This window comes from Neophocaena asiaeorientalis, unplaced genomic scaffold (assembly GCF_003031525.2).
Source record: "Neophocaena asiaeorientalis asiaeorientalis breed wild unplaced genomic scaffold, Neophocaena_asiaeorientalis_V1.1 scaffold96, whole genome shotgun sequence".
NCBI classification, from domain to species: domain Eukaryota; kingdom Metazoa; phylum Chordata; class Mammalia; order Artiodactyla; family Phocoenidae; genus Neophocaena; species Neophocaena asiaeorientalis.
In genome coordinates this window covers 4,720,724-4,743,013 of record NW_020175831.1, presented here as the reverse complement: position 1 = coordinate 4,743,013, position 22,290 = coordinate 4,720,724, and the positions used below count along the sequence as shown (strand labels likewise).

General features: G+C 41.4%; 1 protein-coding gene across 7 annotated transcripts in view; it reads left to right on the top strand.

The window, feature by feature from the left end:
• NFE2L2 (NFE2 like bZIP transcription factor 2) overlaps positions 1–21,905 on the top strand; it is a 102,228-nt gene extending 80,323 nt beyond the window's left edge. For 4 of the 7 annotated variants that reach the window (XM_024732874.1, XM_024732877.1, XM_024732880.1 and 1 more), the window contains 4 exons: positions 17,945–18,211; positions 18,800–18,889; positions 19,561–19,752; positions 20,170–21,905. In XM_024732874.1, coding sequence (XP_024588642.1) covers positions 17,945–18,211; positions 18,800–18,889; positions 19,561–19,752; positions 20,170–21,402 — 1,782 coding nt within the window. In that variant the 3' untranslated portion in view covers positions 21,403–21,905. Of the gene's footprint in view, positions 1–10,316; positions 10,410–15,644; positions 15,731–17,248; positions 17,425–17,944; positions 18,212–18,799; positions 18,890–19,560; positions 19,753–20,169 lie in introns of those variants that run through there. The other 3 variants (XM_024732875.1, XM_024732879.1, XM_024732878.1) reach the window with 3 other exon arrangements.
• The last annotated feature ends 385 nt before the right edge of the window (positions 21,906–22,290 follow it).

The window sequence follows — 22,290 nt, the reverse complement described above, 5'->3', positions numbered from 1 at the left end:
ATTTTTCTATGACTAGTAATTGGGATATAACTGATACTAAACATGATACCTTTATTAAGTAATTAGAATTCTTTAACCCCCCAGACACCCTAGGTACACAGTGAAAATGCTGAGTTCTAAGCCTAGATGTAACTTATTCATTCCACAAGTATTATTAGGTATTAACACGCCCTAGGGAACTTTCATGGCATGAAGTTGTTTTAATCTTCTAAGATAGATAGTGTAGCAAATATATTATCCTCCTTGAAGGACATTTGCTTCCCAAATTACCCCTTCTCCTAATTAATCAGTCCCTTTGTTCTTTGTACACCTGGATTATAGGGCATGTTTCATATCATAATGAGTATAAATTACATCTCCATCTCCCCTGCTTAAGGTGTGACTTCCTCTAGGATAGGGACTATGTTTTTGTCATTTTTGTAATTCTGGTGGCTCGCACCATGCCTGGTGCTTATTTAATAGTACTTGCTCAGCAGATGTGAGAGCGAATCCATTACTGCCCTCTAGGAGCTTGGTATATATACAAGTTATATTCATTGGTGATATATGACAGCTCAGAGGAGAAAATGTCACTTCCAACTGGGGTGCTCAGAGAGGACGTCCTGGAGGAGGTAGCAGGCTATCTAGATTTTTTAAGCTGGTAGGATTCCTCTTGGCTCAGCTTCACTTGGAAGCTGGAGGAAGGGTGCAGGCGTGATCTGGCTGTGGCGGCATATAGGGTCACTCGGGGTGAAAAGGTTAATGTGGGGCTGGCTGAACAGGGCCTTCGGTGCCCATGCGTGGCGTTTCACGTTTATCTAAGGCATTTGGAAATCATGGGAGGTTTTGGAAAGGGCAAGACACATGAGCTGGATGTGGACAGGAAGTTATTATGGCCCATGCATCAGAAGATGGGCAGGTGTCGGCAGAGATGCTGAGGGGCTCTGGCTGTGGTGCAGGTGTGGCTTAGTCGCCTTGGCATCACCAGTGCAGTATTGAAGATCTGTAACTGTCACTCTGATCTGTACCACTTTTGTTAGCCATTTAAGAAGAAGTTTTTTAAGCTCCCTTTTTCAAGGAGGGAGTAGATTTTTCTCTTATTGGCCCCATTGTGAAACCATCTGTGCTCAAGCTTGCAGGTCCTGCTGTTCCTGGGTTTTAACAGAAACTCATCGCCAGGGTATTCACTCCATTGGTGAAAGGAGAGGAAGAACGAGCCAGAAGTTGCCGGTTTGCTTTTAGGATGAATTGTTTTCTTCTCTGTGGTGGCACAGGGAGAGTTTCTCTCTTCCTGACCTCCCCTAAGATCCTTTTGCTCTCACCGTCTTCATTCAGCTGGGACCATCTCATCCTTGGCTTCCAGCCTCAGTGATGAGCAAAATTCACCCAAGAGAGAAAAAACAGACAATATCCTCTCTTTTCTGTCCCAGAAAAGAGGCTTTGCTTGTGCGCCCTGAGCTAACAGATGTGAGCATCTAGCAGTGTTGGGGAAGGCAGCCGCAGTCTCTCAGGCTCTTCCACATGCCGGCCAGGTGCCAGGTGCTTTCACACACTGATTTTTGTCATGTGTACTCTTTACTCCGCCCTGTGAGGTCAGGAGCCTTATCCCTGATTTTTAGGGAGAGAATCGAGGCCCAGAGAGCTTGAATGAGTGATAATACAGTGGGATGTGCCTTGGCTTTATCATCATTAGATGTGGGTGATAGGTGTGTCACAGCATTCTTAGGATTAACTAAGAACTGGGCACAAGATCTAGCATACAACAACTGGTGGCTGTGATGATTATTATAATTATACATTTTCTTTGTCAGGAATGTTTGAATATGTGGCATCTGAGATTTCCTGGCCCACTTGGAAAAAAAAATATCTCCTTGAATTCTGGTAATCCATGCCCCTTTTCACTCTTCGCTATAAGCTTCATATTCTCCTGTGGCTTGTCCTGGTCTCATGTCAGGACCTGATTGTTGTGGAGACAGAAAACCAATCAATGGCAAGGCCTTATGTGTGCTCTGTCTCCTCTGTGGGATCCTCCAGCTTGTCTGCTGGATCCCCTACTTATGTGGATTGATGAGCCATCTCTTTGAACCCCATGCCAGACACACTCCTTCACTGGTAGCAGAATTTCTTACTCTGGGGTTCTGGGCCCAGAGATGGGGCAGTGTCCACAGGCAAGTTGTATGAACAGAAAGAGCTGGTGGCGGTGGGGGGAATGTGTTAGTGGAAGGCTAAACCCAGCCTTCCTGAGCTGACCCCTGTGGCCTTGCCCTCTTCCCAGCCCCAGCCCATCTTTTAGTCTTTTAAAGACTAAAATATTTCTTCTGTAATAACTACCTCTAACTAACTCTTAGAAAGGCAGAGTGGTGAAGGGAAAGACCTTCTATAAGACCCATGGGGGAGATGACACAGCTGAAAACTTTTTACACCCACTGCCCTTTGGTGTTGCCATGTGATGTCTGATATGTAAATACATCAGGAGTTCACCTTCTATTTTTTGTATAGTGGTTAGACCCAGAAGCCTCAGAATTAGATGCTTCTCATGTTCCTTTGACATCTGCAACAGGTGTTGAACTTATTAATAGCGTTAATACCTCACCCCTGGCTTGTCTTCTGTATTTTTAAGTGGCATTCACATACCTTTTTCCCACATGGAAAACAGTTCTGTGAGGACAGGTATGATGTCTCGGTTTTTCCTTACAGCCCAGAGCTCTCTGTACAACTAGTCAGCTGCAGAGCCCTGGCAGGACTGCACTGTGCAGCCTCCTTAAAGAGGCCTCGGGTATTCTGAGTAAGAGCCTCTGTTATGTGAGTTCTTCTGTAATATAAACGGTGTGGATCTTAATACCACCTTCCTTGCCAATTGGTGTGAGTACAAGTGAGCTATGGGTACAAGTGCTTGGAAGAGTCTTGAGCACATAGAAAGTGCACAGTAAATGCACTTACTCTTATTATTGTTAGATTGTGTCATACTTACCTTTACCTGGATTTAGAATGTTGGCACTGTGATCTTTTGTTTTCAAATCTTAATGTAAAGGCTCACCAGGTAGCCATTGTCCTTACATATTTATTTAGTGGGTTAATTGAAAAGATTTACCTTAAGGAAAGTAAAAGATTCCTGTACTGATTTTTAAAAAAATAAGTTTATTTATTTATTTTTGGCTGCGTTGGGTCCTTGCTGCCACGTGCGAGCCCTCTCCAGTTGCATAGAGCAGGGGCCCCTCCTGGCCGTGGTGCCCGGGCCTCTCATTGCGGTGGCTTCCCCTGTTGCGGAGCACGGGCTCCAGATGTGCGGGCTTCAGTAGTTGTGGCGCATGGGCTTAGTTGCTCCGCCACATGCAGGGTCTTCCAGGACCAGGGCTCAAACGCATGTCCCCTGCGTTGGCAGGCGGATTCTTAACCACTGCGCCACCAGGGAAGCCCCTTCTATACTGATTTTAAGAGAATGAAATGTGGTATATATACTTATCAATTATTTTTTAAGAGGTCCAAATTGTTGTCTGGCAGTTGGTGACAACAATGGATACTGTGCAGGTTCAAATGTATACATTTGAAGCAGTTGAAATGTAATTTCCAAACTCAGGGTTAATTCATATCCTTAGTTGGAACAGACAGTATTTTCCTAGCACCTAAGCCCCTTATTTCTACCCATTCTTCATATGCCCTTTGCAATAATCTGGTAATTGTGTGGCCTCTGGACCAGACATTGCTCATTAACGTCAGGGTGATCCCTGTGGTCCTTATGAGCCCTCTTAGTAACTTAAGACTCACACTGTCACTTTCAGGTCATTGAAGTAGCTTTTTGCAAATAATTGCTAACAGTATAAATACTGCCTAGTGTCCTTTGGAAGGGTTAATGTTACGGTGTTGCGAAACAGAGGAGTTGGTTCATTAGAATTCCCCCCTAAGGAGTGTGGAGGACTCACTCTGTAGGTCCCCAGAGCTGCACTGTCACTTGCCATTGGTCACTTTTGACCACTTGAAATGGGGCTGGTGTAACTGAGGATCCGCATTTTTAATCTTAATGAATTATTTAAAATTTAAGACAGAAGCAGGGTAAGATATTTTTCTGTTGAATATAACTTTATTCTGGGGGGACAGCATTTCATGTGATGCCGTCAGGTGAGATTTGTTATGTATGTTGAGTGTTTTGTCACTTCTAATAGCTCGTTAATAATTGAAACATTTGGGTTACATGGTAGAATAATTTTTTGACATGGGTGAAATAAATATATTGTTTAAATTAAATTCACCTTTTTTTAGTAAGGCTACTAAAATTGTTTAAATTACACATGTGGCTTGCATTAGATTTCTACTGGAAAGTACTGCTTTAGAGCATCTGTTATAGGTAGATGAAATCAGCTTGTTTTAAAGTTCAAAATTAGTTTTCAGACTTGTATTTTTGACTTTGTATAATCAGAGGTGTTTAGAGGAAGGAATCTTAGGAGTCACTTAACCCAACCCTGTCCTTCAGCAGATGGAGAAACTGAGGTTAAAAGTTACTGTAACATGGCATGCCCTAATTCTAGACGGGTACTGAACTTAATGTTCTTTATAGCCTATTGCTTTGGGTCCTGGGTTTACTTGGCATTGGAAACATGGTGGGCGTCAGGGCTGCAAAGAGCTTCCACGAGATCCAGACCAAAGAAAAGGCCTTTAAAAAGAAATTATTTTAGGCACTGAGAGAAAGGAATTTTTGTGCTGTGCCTACCAGTAGACAGGGTGATTGATTCCATGTTTGACATGTATTTTTGTTGGGCAGTATAATGATACTTTCATGGGGAATAGTAATAAGGTACAAATAATACCCACACTTTGTGTGATCATTTACTTTAGAAAACTCCATACATCTGGCTTTCATATTTTAATTTAGAGAGTTCTTTTCCCAAAGCCAGAGATTTTAAACCAGACCCACAGCTTTTGTCCTTGAGAAAAAGACTGAGAGCTTGACTTCATGTGTTTATTGTTTAGGTAGGTTGCCTGAGATCATTTGGTAAAAGTTTAGGCCTGTTTTATGGTATTGTTTTCTTATTAACAAAACTGACTTAAAGGAAGAAGCCACCAACAACTGCAATGGGCACCCTTAGAGCAAACCAGAATTTTATTTCTATTTTGAGGCATAGAGGAGGAAAGGGAGGCATTGCGAGTTATTAAATGGTGACTTGATTTATGGGTCTGTCCGTCAGGTTTAGAGAGGGCTGCTTCTGCTACAGATGCAGCTGACAAGCTGGGCAACCTTTGATATTTAACCTTTCTGAACCTGTTTCTTCATCCCACTAATCTTCACACAGAGTAGCATGAGGATTAAATGATACAGTCATGCAAGTGAAAGTATTTTGTGCTCCGAAAGCACTGCAAATGGAAGGACTGGTGTCTTGAGGGCTTCCTTTCTCCAAGGAGTTGTAGAACTATTTCTGAGGTCACACTTGGTCTTGGTGAGGCCTTGGATGAGTCAGTCACGTTTGGAATGTGCATTTAGTGGGTCCAAGGCCTTGACCCCATGATTTGGGAGTTCTCAGGGGTCCACTTTAATTTAGAGCCACTTTTGCTCTTGGTAGTGGAGACGATCTGCCTGAAGTAAGGGTTAGAACTGGGAGGCTCTTAGCCCTATTGGACACAGACCACCCAGGATTTAGAGATTAGGAGTAGGGAAAGGAAAGTTCTCTGCAGAAACTTCAGTCAGGTAACAGAGTTTTATAGGCCATTAATTTGGCTGCAGGGTCAAATGCCATACAACAGTTTTGTAAACGTCTGTTTTCAAAATAATTCCTAGTATTTCATGAATTTAAGGAATAGAAATTGCAATAGGGGGACTTCCCTGGTGGTCCAGTAGTTAAGACTCTGCACTCCCAATGTAGGGGGCCTGGGTTCGACCCCTGGTCGGGGAACTAGATCCTGCATGCATGCTGCAACTAAGAGTCCACATGCCATAACTAGGGGTTCACATACTGCAACGAAGATCCCGTGTGTCACAGTGAAGATCCTGAGTGCCGCAACTAAGACCCGGCGCAGCCAAATAAATGAATGAATGCATGCATGCGTGCATGCAATAGGAAAGTCTAGTTTGAAATCTAATTTGTGTTAGTTGACCAGATGCCCCCTCCTGGGTTCTGCTCAGTCAAATGAGACCTAGGGCCATTTACCCATTTAGCATCTCTGGGCCCTGGGATTCTCATTTGTAAACCTGGGGTTTGGTCTGTGGTCTGCAAGATCACTGTCAGCTCCCCTTAGTCAATTGTGTGTTCAATGTAATTTAATGGCCAACAGACATATGTTTCTGAGAGACACATCCCTAGACAAGGATGCCTTTTCCTGGTCTTTAGAGAGCTGGTGGATGGGTCAGCCTGGCTGAACCTGCTTTTTCTTTTATAGATTATACTCCATTTAAAGTTATAAAATATTGGTTATATTCCTTGTGCTGTACATTGCATCTTTGTATCTTATTTATTTTATACCTAGTAGTTTGTTACTTCTTAATTCTCTTCTCCCCCAGGCCTCTCTTCACTGGTAACCACTAGTTTGTTCTCTGTATCTGTGAGTCTGTTTCTGTTTTGCTATAGTCATTTGTTTTATTTTTTAGATTCCATATATAAAATGAAAACATAACAGTATTTGTCTTTCTCTATTGGACTTATTTCAGCAAGCATTAATACCTCCAGGTCCATCCATGCTGTTGCAAATGGCAAAATTGCATTCTTTGTGGCTAATATTCCATTGTATATATACACCACATCTTCTTTAAACATTCATCTCTTGATGGACACTTTGGTTGCTTCCATATCTTGGCTGTTGTAAACAACGCTGCAGTGAACATCAGGGTGCATATATCTTTTCAAATTATTTCAGTTATTTCAAATTCAAATTATTTTGTTTTCTTCAGACATATGCCCAGGTATGGATTTGCTAGATCATATGGTAGTTCCATTTTTAATTGGACTTGGTTTTTCTTTGGAGTTTACCTTGCCTGTTAGAAGGGCTGAGGTTGCTGATTTTGCCTGTTTTCACCTGTTGAGACTTTGCCTAGCCTCTGTCTATCTGTGTGCCCCGTGGCCTTTACATTTCTTGCCCCTGCAGATGTTTTACCAGCTCCAAAGGCACCAACCAAGGTTACCTTGGCTGGACATAGACTGGTGATTAAACAAATGCTGTTTGCCGGACAACTGATTGTATGTATGTACAGTATAGTCTCTTATTTAGTCTTAATTTTGTTATCTTTAAAAATAGTGGGAGGGCTGATTTTGAAATGATTCTGGAATTAATATAGGAGACCTTGTATCAACAATTACAATGTGTTTATTGAGTGGGTACCACGTGCCAATATGCCGCAAGGTGTGAAGGACACATGAGTGGGGAACAGAGTGGGGAAATGAGCATTTCTCATTGCTGGTGGGGTGTAAAAGGTACAGCCTCTGTGGAGAGCTGTTTGACAATATGTATCATAAATAAAAATGCATATACTCTTTGACCAGCAATTCCACTTCTAAGTATCTATCCCACAGATAATCCTCACACATTCGTGAAATGATTTATGTACAAAGGTAGTCATTATAGCATCATTTGTAATAGCAAAAGATTAGGAATAACTTAAAAGCCCAATGAGGGGCTGATTAAGTAATTATTAAATAATATAGTACATCCTCATAATGAAATACTACTCAGCCATTAAAAATAATGGAACAACTCTAGGCCCTGATATAGAACCATCTCTAAAATAAATAGGGAGAAATAAGTGTGGAACATTATGATTATATGCTACTTGTGTGTGTGCCTACGGGTGTGTATTTAATAGAATATCTTACTAAGAACACAGAAAACCAGTGGTTGCCTTGGGGAAGGATAACTGGGAGATTACTTTTGCAACTTTAAAATTTTATACTATGTACATCTACCATCTATTAAGAAAAGATATTGTTGGGCTTCCCTGGTGGTGCAGTGGCTGAGAATCTGCCTGCCAGTGCAGGGGGACATGGGTTCGAGCCCTGGTTCGGGAAGATCCCACATGCTGCAGAGCAGCTAAGCCTGTGCGCCACAACTACTGAGCCTGTGCTCTAGAGCCCATGAGCCACAGCTACTGAAGCCCACGCACCTAGAGCCCGTGCTCTGCAACAAGAGAAGCCACCGCAAGGAGAAGCCCGCGCACCGCAACCAAGAGTAGCCCCTGCTCACCGCAACTAGAGAAAGCCCGCACACAGCAACAAAGACCCAATGCAGACAGAAACAATAAATAAATAAAATAAAAAAGACAAAAAAAAAAAAGACATTGTCATGCCTTGAAGGAGTTTGCAGTTTAGTCAGACCAGATAACATAAGATATACAAAGTACGGGGTAAATATTGGCTTTATGGGAAGATTTAAATGCTAAGCTCTGTGTGTGCCGTTGACAGGGCAGGTGGGTCTGAGCTTCAGCAGAGCCAGCTTCCAAGCCTTAGCGTCCCACCTGGGGCTAAAGCAGTTTGCAGCCTTTGTCCTGCAGTGGTGGGAAGAGCCCTCAGGCTCAGAATCAGTTCTTGGTTGGGGTCCTGGCTCTGCCACTTGCCAAGCATGCAATTTGGGGCAGGGATGCTTGAGGCCGAAAGCCTAATTGTGCTCATTCGTAGATGAAGATAAGCCACCTCCCCCTTGCTCTGCAGTGAACACCCCTGCAAACCATGAAGTGCTCGGCAAATGCCAGCTCAAATAGAAGCTGCGAGGCACCTGCAGACTGGCACGCTGGGGCCAGAGGTGCAAATTGAAACAGTGAAGCAAAAATGTGTCTTTTTCCCCCTCTGCCAAATAACTTGGCAGGATTTGTAAAATTAGAAAAGTAGACCATAGTAGTTTTGGAATCCTTGACCTCTGACCTTGGGGCAAGTCATTTCATCCTCTAGACCTGTTTCCCTATTTGAAAAATGGAAGGGGCTGTGTGTCCTCTGGGCCCCTCCAGTCGCAGCGTTCTGTGACAGTGTGGCATTAGCAGTAATTCCCATCTCAGCTGAGATGAGTCATACTGACCGAAAAGTCCACATGTGAGGAGGAAGTCTATGAGAATTTTCCTCGTGCTGGAGGATCTGAGCCTCTGGGGGGAAACGGGGAGGCGTGGGGGGATTGCTGCCACCAGAGGGGAGACCAAGAAAGCAGAGTGAGTGGAGATGGGTTGTTTGTGTTCTCCACTCCAAAACCTCCTTTGCTTTCAGGTAGTCATGTGGACTAGATGTTTGGAAAAACCTGGCTTACCCCTTGTTAAAGCGGGTGGCATGTTCATGCAGTTGTGACTGGCGTACTTAAGTCAGTTGTCACTCCTGTGAGGTCTTTCTGTGCAGTTTAGTGACACTTCCTCTTTGCTGCCTTGGCTCCTACATGTTTCTCCTTGAGTCTCTAAACTGAGATCAGAGACTGTCCTCTGTTTATCTCTGTGTCCCCAGCACCTAGCGCAGTTCCTGGCACCTGAATGGCAAGCTATATGCATGTAGTAGATGGGTTGCTGGATTAATGATCCATTTAGGGTAGTATGGACACTAAATCTTGTTAATCTTGACCAGCACCTTTATTATAACTATCACCATTCTGAAGTGATCTTTTAGCTATTAGTATGAAATATTTCATACTCAAAAATTTCACACTAAAAAAGAAATTAAAGACCCCCCCTGCTTTGGAAAGTATTTTAACAGGATGCACAAAAAAGAAAAAAGTCTAAACGTTTTAGAGTCTTTCTGTATTACAGTATATAATACATATGTATCTAAAATTCATCACTGCCACCACCAGCACAGGCACACAGGTCTTTGGCTACCGGCAAGAAACAGCAGGCCTGGGTGACTGTCCCAATTCTTAGCTTTTAAAGCTTAACTGTAGGCAGTTAAATCTGAAAAGGAGCTTTAAGATAGAAATAAATAATTCCTGCTTACAAATGCAGGATCCACAGAGGGTGAAGGATCACTGAGGAAGTTCAGAAGTGGCAGTAAAGAGCCCCAGTAGTTCCAGTGTGCTAGGGTACTGCCCTCCCTCATGGGGGCTGCCCTTTAGGAGGAGGGGCAGGAGGGTGAGCAAACAGGGCTGTTTGAGCTCAAGGTAGACATCTGACGACCTGGTTAGTCCACGCTAGGTTAGTTTCAGTGTATGTTAGGTAAAGTGAGTTAGGGAGTTAGAGCCAGTGCACCTGAAGGTTATATTGGTAAGATGGGTGTGTGTGTTTTCCTGTAGACTCATTCTAATAGTGATGGAAGACCGAGTCACAAAGTTCCTTTCATGTGCAGAGGACAGCATCCAGGACTGAATACATTCATGGCTTCTTCAAAATGGGGAAGAGATGAGAAAAAACATGTCCTGAAGTTTGCTTATCTAACCGAGCCATTCTCTTGACATAGTGACTGACCCTTGCATGAGCCCTTTGATCGAGGCCCAGCAGCAGCATCCTGCTTAAATACAGACAACCAGAAATTAACTCTGCTGGCATCCAGGTATGAAACTTCCCATGGGAAAGTTGGATCCATCCACTTTTCGTAGCAGTGGCCTCACCTGCTATTTTGGAAATTAGCTGTCCTTTATGATTTATTTTTGGCCAAACACATGTGCCTCTTGAGAAAATAGTCCAAGTTCCTAGTCTATTCACTTTCCAGTTTTGCTGTTATCTTTGCATCATGCTTTACAGTGTACAGACAAGCGTAATGGGTGAGAGTTCCAGTAAACTGGCTGGATCACATTTCTTAGATTGAGTCATTGCTGAGAAACTTGTTTGTGAACAGGAAGCAGCCCATGAAAATGTCTGTACACAGTAACAAGCTGGACTGTGAGGAAACTGGACCATTTTTTAGCTGAAAGACAAAAGGGTAGAAGGATGCATCTGTGATCCAGGGAATAGCAAATTTGTGATTTAGAGTTTGTTTTTTTTTAATTTATTTTTTTGGCTGCGTTGGGTCTTCGTTACTGTGCTCGGGCTTTCGAGCGGGGGCGAGTGGGGGCTACTCTTTGTTGTGGTACGCGGGCTTCTCATTGCCGTGGCTTCTCTTGTTGCAGAGCACAGGCTCTAGGTGTGTGGGCTCAGTAGTTGTGGCTCGCGGGCTCTAGAGCACAGGCTCAGTAGTTGTGGCGCACGGGCTTAGTTGCTACACAGCATGTGGGATCTTCCCGGACCAGGGCTCAAACCCGTGTCCCCTGCATTGGCAGGCAGATTCTTGACCACTGCGCCACTAGGGAAGTCCCTAGAGTTTGTTTTTTTTTTTTTTTTTTAATTTTATTTATTTATTTGGCTGCGCCAGGTCTTTAGTTGCAGCACGCGGGATCTTCATTGCCACGCAGTCTTCTCTATGGTGTGGCGCGCAGGCTCTAGAGCACGCAGGCTTAGTTGCCCCGCGGCATGTGGGATCTTAGTTCCCTGGCCGGGGCTCAAACCCGCGCAGCCTGCATTGGAAGGCGAATTCTTAACCACTGGACCACCAGGGAAGTCCCCCTAGAGTTTTAACTTGTTGAATAATTCATGTCTTGATGTGTGTTTGAGATTTTTTATGCTGTTAAAAATTGCTATTTTCATGAGAACCTACTGTATAGCACAGGGAACTCTACTCAGTGCTCTGTGGTGACCTAAATGGGAAGGAAATCCAAAAAGGAGGGGATATATGTATACTTATAGCTGATTGACTTTGCTGTACAGCAGAAACTAACACAACATTGTAAAGCAACTATACTCCAATAAAAATAAATTAAAAAACAAAGCAAAACAAAAATAATTGCTAGTTATTGAAGATTGAGGAAATAATCCCTGGTAAGTTTTCTCTAGAAGGAAAACTTGGATTAGTGGTAACTGTTACCTGTTAGGAGTCTCTGCTGACGTAGAAACTGGTTGCTAGGCCAGTTATTTTTAAAAATGGAGCTGTAGTTAACACAGATTAACCCAGTGACATTTACACTTGGCCTAGGTGGCTGTAAGTCCCCTTCCATCTCTAACATTCTGTGATTCTATATAAATATGTTTTTTTGTGATCTTTGTTTTTTATCACCTGCTCCATAATTATTACAGCAATATATTCAGAAGTTAGCAAATCAGTCCAGTAGACTCAAAAAAAGTACCTGAATGTGGGCAGACTATAGAGAATAACCTGTCATCTCATCTGCCTTCTCTAGAAGTCTGAGAAAACAGTTGGCCTTGTCTTGTGTATCTTCTTGTAATGAAGCAGGAGAGAAGTAAACAGGCAGATAAATATTTATGAAATAGAATAGTCATCAGTGAGATGTATTTTAAAAACACACCTGCTTGGTGTCATTTTACTTTAGGAGTAAGGATTGTGACTGCAGAGTAGAGCCTTGTGAATCAAGGAGATCTTTGTTGTTGTTCAATCAATTCTTCAGAATTCGAGCATGCCTTCAGTTGTTTTTGCACTTTCCTATAGCTCTTAATTTGGTTTATACTTCAAAGGACAGTAGGATGAGATTCATGTTCCATCCGGTTTTGCCCAAAAACATTTGAGCAGCTTCTATGGAAAAAAATATTAAACCAGATTTAGCTTTTAGGTGAATAATATAACCACCTGGGCATAATATAAAGACTGAAATGTATGAAAGAAAAGCAGTTTAGACTCTGAATGCCAGTAGTTAATATTTGGATGGAGAGATCGATCTCAGGAGAATAAACTTTAAAAGAAGATTTATTATTTTCTTAATGGAAATACATGATTTTAAGAAGGAATCTGTATAAAGCAATTATACCCCAATAAAGATGTAAAAAAAATAAAAATAAAAAATTTAAAAAAAGGAATCACTTGAGACATTGTCTTAACACTTATACTGTAAAATTGGAAGTGAGGATCAGTTTTCATTGTCTGTTTACAAAGTTAGTTATCTGTGCAATTTTTAAAAAAAGTTTGTTGGTGAAATTTGTTTTTAGAAGAAACCTCCCACCACCTTCCCGTCATCCTCTGGACAAAACAGAGGATGGGAGAGGGCAGGTAGGGAAAGGGGTTGGGAGGTGCAAGCTTCATTTATACATTTGAATGTATATAATAAAAACCATTTTATTTTTCATTTCAAATACTTTTCTAAAGCCTTAGTTTACTGAATTGCTTTAATTTAGGAAGAGATGATATCTTTGCTTTATCTTTTCTGATTTGGGGGGATCATCTGAGCATGATAAATGCTTGTTTGTTCAAAGCACTAAAATTGGCTTGCAAAAGACATATTATTATGGGATTCTGTGTTCAAGGGCTTTCTTCTGTTTATCCTGGAACAAAGACATTTGTTTTAAAGTGGTACGAGTTAATAGTCCAACTTCAGATTTCCCATAAAATGCGTAACAGATTACCCAGATGGCAAATGATGATATATATAGAGAGAGAGACATTTTCAATATGACTGTTTCCATTGGGCCAGATGGTGATTTAACGTGAATTGTCAAACATTTACGTTCTTATTAAATTGTCTTATTTTGTCGAAGCCAAGCTAGCAACATAACGTGGAATACACTCAGGAATTGCAAAAGGACAACAACAAAAATTCAGACACCAAGTATGGCAGACGGCATTTGCTCCATATGGCATGTGAAGGCTCACAGCCAGTGCCTGAGTTGCCCTTGGGAAGCTTAAGGAAATACCTGTTGAAATGCCATACATTTCCTCTCCCTCCCCAGACCCTTTTTATCTGCCCTCTTGCAGGGCAGCCATGCTTCCTAAGTGCCTCAGGTTGAAGTGTGGGAGAGCAGTTTAATTCTTCCACTGGCATTGTCCTTCCACACTGTCCGTTTTGTTATGGGCACCACCCCAGCTATTTCCTTAGATGGTTCGGGAATTTTGCAGAGATGGGTCATTTGTGGAGTAAGTCATGTGCCCAGTCACAGGGCTCCTTCAAGACAGCTCACTGCCTGAGGTCAGCACAGAACACAGTCCTGGGCCTGCAGGGCTCCCCACCAGTGAGTCGTGGGTCAACAAACTTCTGCTGTTCTCATTTTCAACATAAAGCTTTGAATATTTCATGCAATATCAAATCGCTGCAGGTTTTTTCTTCCAAAACTTATGTGAAAATCTGAGTAACACAGTATATGATATATCAAGGCCATGACAAGCAACCCCTTGTTACTGAATTCTGAATTTGATCAGAACATCTGTTTTAAAGGAATTCAAAGTGGTTAAAACTCAGCTTTTTTTTTTTTTTAAGCAGATGTGTTCTTTCAGAGACCTTGCATGGCAAGATTAAACATTATATAAAAATAAACTTAAAAATGAAAACCTCTGAGAACACTTTGCAACCTGTTTTGGTCTATTATCTCATTGAAGGCTGCCCAGCCTTCATTAAGAACAATTAGATGTTGTCACTTGAAATATCTTTTGGTGGCATTCCTGGTGGAGACGGTCAGCTCTGGCTGTAGGAGCCCCTCCACCTCCCAGGGTCCAGCATTGTTTCAGATCAGATAACAAGAACAGGTGCTCAGGAGCTGATCCAAATGACATTTTGTGTTTTATTTTTCCTGTTTGTTGATGAGGATCCATCAATGTGTCCTTGTCTAATTATGTTATGGGAAATTTTAAAACACTGAATTGGTTTGGAGCTGTGCATTGAAGGGTAGTCATGTCAGGAATCGAGAGTGTGTTGTGTGTGTACATAAAAGTTTACATGAAAGTGTATGTTATTTACTTTTATTTACAACACACGATTCACATGCCTGGTGGTCAATTTCAGACCTTCCCTGAGGAGGAACCAAGTAGCTTTATGACTGAGTGTTGTTTCAAGGCTCCCACTACAGTTCCGTCTGTAACTTCATTATTATCCTTTGGCCTGGAGCTTGGTCTCACTTACAGCAAGTAGTAGGGCCCATCCTACTTCTTGTTGGGATCATAACAACACTTACATATACTTTACATTTATAGAGAAATTTCTTCTACATTTCATTTGATCCACCAACATCCGTATGGTAGGGGTAGGATGGAACAATTATATTAAATTTATAGCTAAAACACCTAAACCCACTCAAGACATCTGATGGGGAGGAAAGGGGGGAAAAGGAAAGAACAGAGTTGTATCAACTCTTGGTGTGATTGCCACTGACAATTTTAGAGTAAATTACATTAGAAATTTCCCTCCCATCCATAGTTCTGGGTTCTAGGAATACTTTGGACTAGTCATATTTGTGAGGTGTTTCCAACATAAATTCTTCAGTGCTCTTTCAGTTCTTCCATGAAAAAGTCAAAACTGAGTACTGGTTTTTATCCTGGGATCTCTGAACAAGGAGAAGCCCCAGGCCTAGGGCAGTCTGGGGAAGTGAGGGCAGATGTGGCAGAGTGACCCCCAGGTGCAGGGACAAGTATTTGGGTTTCTCTATTGTTGACCTTCTGAAGAGCTCAATGCACTTTCCGTGTCAGTTTTTGAGAGAGGTAGCAACAGGTACTGCTTATTTTATAGAGAAACTAGAGTTCAATTGAGACAGCATGAGTATGCATTTCCTTAATTTTTAGTGCTAGCATTTAGTAGTGAACACCCTGAACGTCTCCTTAGCACCTTGGTCGTTAGCTCCAGTTTGGAGAATGGCCCAGACAGGATAACTCAGCTGTAGCTAGATTCCCTCAGAAGATATGGCCCAACCTAATTAGAATTTTAAGGTAGGTTTCTCTATATCTTGGGCCTTTCTCTTTTCACATGACCCTTGTGTAAACATGTCTATTAAAGTGGAAACAAATTATTTCTAAAATGGAAATTCTCATGTTTTATTTTAGTGGGGAGCCCCCTGAGAAGATAGCCACGTATGACTGAATGCTCTACGACTCCTATTTTGTTGCTTGTGGCCAGGAAAATAATCCAGGTGACATTTGCTCAATCCAGTCTTCTGAAGTGGTGATGGCCACTTCTTCCCACCACCAATACGTCAAGGCAAAGTCTACATATACAACAATGGATTTTATTTCCTGCCCCACTTAGAACCACTGTCCAGTGATCAGACTTCGTATTTTTAGTGTGGGCTAGCGGTTAAAAATCAGGAGTCCAGGACTGGCTCATATTGTCCTCATGCCTGGGTATATATCCCTGTCCTGGCATTTTCTCGTAGTACGTCTTCTTTCTAAGCTTCAATATACTTATCTGTAAAATAGGGATACATGTCCTCTTTATGTGGTTTTGAGAGTTGGTTTGTGTATATCTGAAGTACTTAGAACAATGCTTGGCATATATAGAAAGCCCTTAATAGATGTTGGCTTACAAACAGGTATACCCTAGCCAGTTCTGAAGAGCTACAGATACTGCTTTAATTATACCTACTGTGTGTGCTTTGTACTAAAAGTTATACTGTTCAAAGCTAGAGTAATGAACCTCATGAGCAGGGTTTCATAGCATTTAAGATTCTAACACCAACTTTCAATCAAGGCTAGAGGTGGCCTCTACTATCCAGTTAGCTGGGCTGCCTCTAGGCTGGGTGGTCTGTGCTTGTACTTTGTTGGGTGAAATAGCCTGACTGCTCAGTGAAGCAACAGCCATGTTGTTTTTTGTCCTTTGGAGGCTGAAAGTAGTAGAGCCGTAAATGCACTGGGCAGCCCAGTGCTGCCAACTGCTGTCTGAACCGCAGTACAAAGTTTGATGTCTGTACACACTGTGTCTGCTGGCCTTCAGATCCCAATTCCCTTTCTCTGTCAGTTTTTCCAGTCTCCATCTCATTATTTTCAACACAGATGATTTGTTAAATGGAAACTGATTTACATTTCCTACCTGTTCAGACTTTTACAAAAACTAAAGTTGTAAATCAGAAAAATTGCTTTTGACACATGTGTGGTTAGGAAAATATGGACATGGTAACCTAAGCCTAGCCTTGTAATATAAATCAAAATAACCATTTCCTCATTGTACAATTCTCCCTATATCTTAGAACATATTACCTTCCATCCTTCCCTAGAGCCACATTTTTTGGTTTGTGTTATTAAGAGGGTTATTTACGATTTCTCAGGAGTGAGACTAGTGGGCACTACCCCTTTCCCAGTTCTTTTGGCAATCTCTTGCTTCACCCACACAAGATTACCATTTGCTAGGACTTGAATTTACTAATTTGTTCATACCTCAGGAGCTAAAACTCAAGTCAAGAGGAAACTGTTTTGGGGCTTCCCTGGTGGCACAGTGGTTGAGAATCCGCCTGCCAATGCAGGGGACACGGGTTTGATCCCTGGTCCGGGAAGATCCCACATGCCGCAGAGCAACTAAGCCCATGAGCCACAACTACTGAGCCTGTGTGCCGCATCTACTGAAGCCCACGCGCCTAGAGCCCGTGCTCGGCAATGAGAAGCCACCGCAACAAGAAGCCTGCGCACTGCAACGAAGAGTAGCCCCCGCTCACTGCAACTAGAGAAAGCCCGCACGCAGCAACGAAGACCCAACTCAGCCAAAAATAAATAAATAAAATAAATTTATTTTAAAAAAAAAAGAGGAAACTGTTTTAATAAGTAACCACAGACACAGAAGTAGCGAGAAATGATGGGGAAAAGATAATCCACTATAGCGAAGACCAAATGAAAGGTGATATTTCACAACTGCTAGGTTGACAGTTTAACTTGGGTTTTTTTTTCCCCTGTAAACTGGTATTTGCTAAGCAAGTTTAGGGAAAAATTCCACATGCTCAGTCATGTTTTCCAAACTCCACTTCTCATAATAAACCATTGGCTTGGAGTGCTTGCTCTAATTTCTCTATTCCATTAAATAAGTGGGATTTCTTTTAATTCAAGAATGTTAATGGGCAACATTTGTTACTTTGTTGTTAGTGACCTCTACCATCACCCAAATTGTTAATAATCCAAGTAATAAGTGATTACATTGGATAGCTGTTTGTAGGTGATTTAAAAAAAAAAAAAAAAAGATACATACGTTGAATAGAATTAACTGCCCTTCCAGAACTTTGGATCTGTGTTCCCATTCAGATTTTATTTGTAATCTCCCTACCCCCCACCATTAGCAATGGCATAATGTAAATTATGTGATATCTGCCATTTTAAAACTATTTTAACCATGGTCTCTCCTTCCTTTTTTGTTTTAAACATAGGACATGGATTTGATTGACATACTTTGGAGGCAAGATATAGATCTCGGGGTAAGTCGAGAAGTATTTGACTTCAGTCAACGACGGAAGGAGCATGAGCTGGAAAAACAGAAAAAACTTGAAAAGGAAAGACAAGAACAACTGCAAAAGGAGCAAGAGAAAGCCTTTTTCGCTCAGTTACAACTAGATGAAGAGACAGGTGAATTCCTCCCAGTTCAGCCAGCACAACACATCCCGTCGGAAACCAGTGGATGTGCCAACTACTCCCAGGTACAGGGTACTCAGTTCTTGGGAAGGTAAAACATCTGGATTTGAGTTCCAGCTTTGCCTTTTACTTCATGAACTTATTAAGTCAATTTCCCAACCTCAGCCTACTGATGAGTTCAGTGCCCGACTGACTGACCTCAGTGTAAGGATTAGGAAGACATAAATTACATGGAAGAGCTTTGTAAGCTATAAAAACATTATGTAATTGTAAGGATCAAATAGCTGCAACAGTAGTGACAGTAGTAGGACTGTTGTAGTAGGGATTATTCATGTACTGTGACAGGTACTGTTCTACTAAAGTACTTGAAATATTGATTGATTTAATCAACAATTATGAGTTAATTACCATTATCCTACTTTATCTACAGATGAGCAATTGAAGCCCAAAGAGGTTAAATAACTTGCCCAGAAACTGGGCAATAAATTGGGGGGTAGGGGCCAAGATTTGAAACTAGATAGTCTGGTTTGATTCTGTGCTCTTTACTATACTAAACTGACTTCTGAAACAAGAGGAATGTTTGACTAACTAGACTGTAAACATTTTATGAACACGGAACAATTTTTTTCTTCCTGTCTTTCCCTTTTATGCAGGTAGCCCACATTCCCAAACCAGATGATTTGTACTTCGATGACTGCATGCAGCTTTTGACAGAGACATTCCCATTTGTAGATGACAATGAGGTATTAACATTTAGTTAACAGCAAATCTCCACAACTATACATAACATATCGTATATTGGTCCCTTTGATGTATCTCCATTTAAAAAAAAAAATGGAAAACTATTTCAGGAGCAAATTTTATCAAGGAAACCTTAGCCTATAGGTAACTTTATGATTTGAAAAAAAAAAAAAAAAATGACACACCTCCTTCCCCCACATAATACAAAACCAAAAACGTTTACTCCTGCATAGCCAGAGGGATGGGTGAGCATAACCGTGGAAACAAGTTAACTCTCTTGTTATAGGTACTTAGAAATTTTGGTGAGTAAAAATCAAGCTGGGTAGTAAACCAAGACTTTTTCGGTTAACAATTTTAATGTTTATTGTCTGAAGCACTATACTAGGTATTACATACATATATACAAATTAAATTCTAAAGATTGTTCTTACCCATTTTGACGTTTACCTTCAAATGCATAGGATAAAGCAATTAAGCTAGTAAATGTGGAGTCAGCTGGGCAGGACAAAAACATTTGTTTCATTATATAGAAATAGGAGTCGTAAGTCCCCATTATAAGTAGAGAAATACAGAACTGCAGCCAATTCCAGTCTAAGATGTTGTGATGGCCTTGGAGCATACCCATCCACTGCTGGTGGCAGATTCATGTAGATAAATGCCTTCTCAATTTTAGGTTTCTTCAGCTACGTTTCAGTCACTTGTTCCTGATATTCCCAGCCACATCGACAGCCCAGTCTTTATTGCTCCTAATCAGGCTCAGTCACCTGCAGCTGCTGTCCTTCACTTAGCCGCTGCTGATTTAGACGATATGCAGCAGGATATTGAGCAAGTTTGGGAGGAGCTATTATCCATTCCAGAATTACAGGTAACTAAGATCTAATATAATAAATACCAAAGATGCTATTTTATATTCAGTCCCTTTAAATTAGTCATTCCAGTTATTTATTATTTATATGCCACCTACTTATAGGAAGGATTGGAGGGTGCTTTTAAATTAGTCATGAGAGCTGCCCATGCTCACTTCAGTGAACTTTTGTTAGTTAAGTGGACTGGATGTCTTGAGGGACAGATCAGGTTATAAACCTGAAGTCTGATCTGGGAACTCTGAAAGTAATACATATGCTTAGGCATAAGTATCTGTTGGAAATGGGAATTACCTCTGAATTCTAGAAGAGCCTGGTGTGAATGGGGGTGGGGAGAGATTACCATCAGATATGGATTATCAGCTATTAAAAATAGCTTAACCTTGACTTAACATAGTATAAACTTCTTTTCCATGCAGTGTCTTAATATTCAAAGTGACAAACTGGCTGAGACTAGCATGGTTCCAAGTCCAGAAACCAAACTGGTGGAAATTAACAACAATTATCATTTCTATTCATCAATCCCCTCACTGGAAAAAGAAGTAGGTAACTGCAGTCCACATTTTCTCAGTGCTTTTCAGGATTCCTTCAGCAGCATCCTCTCCACAGAAGAATCCAGCCAGTTGACAGTGAACTCATTAAATTCAAATGCCACAGTAAATACAGATTTTGGTGATGAATTTTATTCTGCTTTCATAGCAGAGCCCAGTACCAGCAACAGCATGCCCTCCTCTGCTACTTTAAGCCAGTCACTCTCTGAACTTCTAAACGGGCCCATTGATATCTCTGATCTATCACTTTGTAAAGCCTTCAACCAAAACCACCCTGAAAGTGCAACAGCAGAATTCAATGATTCTGACTCTGGCATATCACTGAACACAAGTCCCAGCATGGCATCACCTGAACACTCAGTGGAATCTACCATCTGTGGAGACACACTGCTTGGCTTCAGTGATTCTGAAATGGAAGAAATAGATAGTTCTCCTGGAAGTGTCAAACAGAAGGGTCCTAAAACACAGCCAGTAAGGCCTTCTGGGGATACAGTCCAACCCTTGTCATCATCTCGGAGGAACAGTGCTCCAGTGTGTGATGCCCAGTGTGAAAATACACCAAAGAAAGAAGTGCCTGTAAGTCCTGGTCATCGAAAAACCCCATTCACAAAAGACAAACATTCAAGCCGCTTGGAGGCTCATCTCACAAGAGATGAGCTACGGGCAAAAGCTCTCCATATCCCATTCCCTGTAGAAAAAATCATTAACCTCCCAGTTGATGACTTCAATGAAATGATGTCCAAGGAGCAATTCAACGAGGCTCAACTTGCATTAATTAGAGACATACGTAGGAGGGGTAAGAATAAAGTGGCTGCTCAGAATTGCAGAAAAAGAAAACTGGAAAATATAGTGGAACTGGAGCAAGATTTAGATCATTTAAAAGATGAAAAAGAAAAATTGCTCAAAGAAAAAGGAGAAAACGACAAAAGCCTTCATCTACTGAAAAAACAACTCAGCACCTTGTATCTTGAAGTCTTCAGCATGCTACGTGATGAAGATGGAAAGCCGTACTCCCCAAGTGAATACTCCTTGCAGCAAACGAGAGATGGCAATGTATTCCTTGTTCCCAAAAGTAAGAAGCCAGATACTAAGAAAAACTAGATTTGAGCAGATCTGACCTTTTCTGAGCTAGTGGGGTTTTTTTGTTGTTGTTGTACTGTTATACTAAAAGCTCCTACTGTGATGTGAAATGCAGAAATACACTTTATAAGTAATTCTATGCAAAATTATAGTCAAAACTAGTGTAGAAAATATAAAACTTTAAGAAGCATTAAAATAAGTTATCAGTATGCTGAATCAGTAGTTTCACTTTAACTGCAAACTTAATTTCTTAAAACACCATTGGGGCTAGTTTCTATATACATGTAAATACTACAAAAACTCCTTATTTATACTGTTTTTATCTCATTTGTTACTTTCGTAGATTTATATGATACATCTGGCTAAAAGCAAATTGTTGCAAAACTAACCACTATGTACTTTTTTAAATAAATACTGTATGAACAAAAAAATGGCATTTTTTATATTAAATTGTTTAGCTCTAGCAAAAGACAATTTAGTTGAAAAGCTGGTACTAATAAAGGAATATTATGACCATTAAATTATGTCTTTGAAGTTCATTCACAATCTTTTATGACAATAATATGGAAAGCACTACACTAAGTTGGTACAGGAGATACAGGGAAATGGAGTGTATCAAAAAGATTTTCTCGGGCTTCCCTGGTGGCACAGTGGTTGAGAGTCCGCCTGCCGATGCAGGGGACACGGGTTCACACCCTGGGTCTGGGAAGATCCCGCATGCCGCAGAGCGGCTGGGCCCGTGGGCCACGGCCGCTGAGCCTGCACGTCCGAAGCCTGTTCTCCGCAACGGGAGAGACCACAGCTGTGAGAGGCCCGCGTACCGCAAAAAAAACCCTTTCTCTTCAGCAGCAAGTATATCTCAACTAAAAAAAATGCTCTATATACTTTGACATGAAAACACCGGTTCTT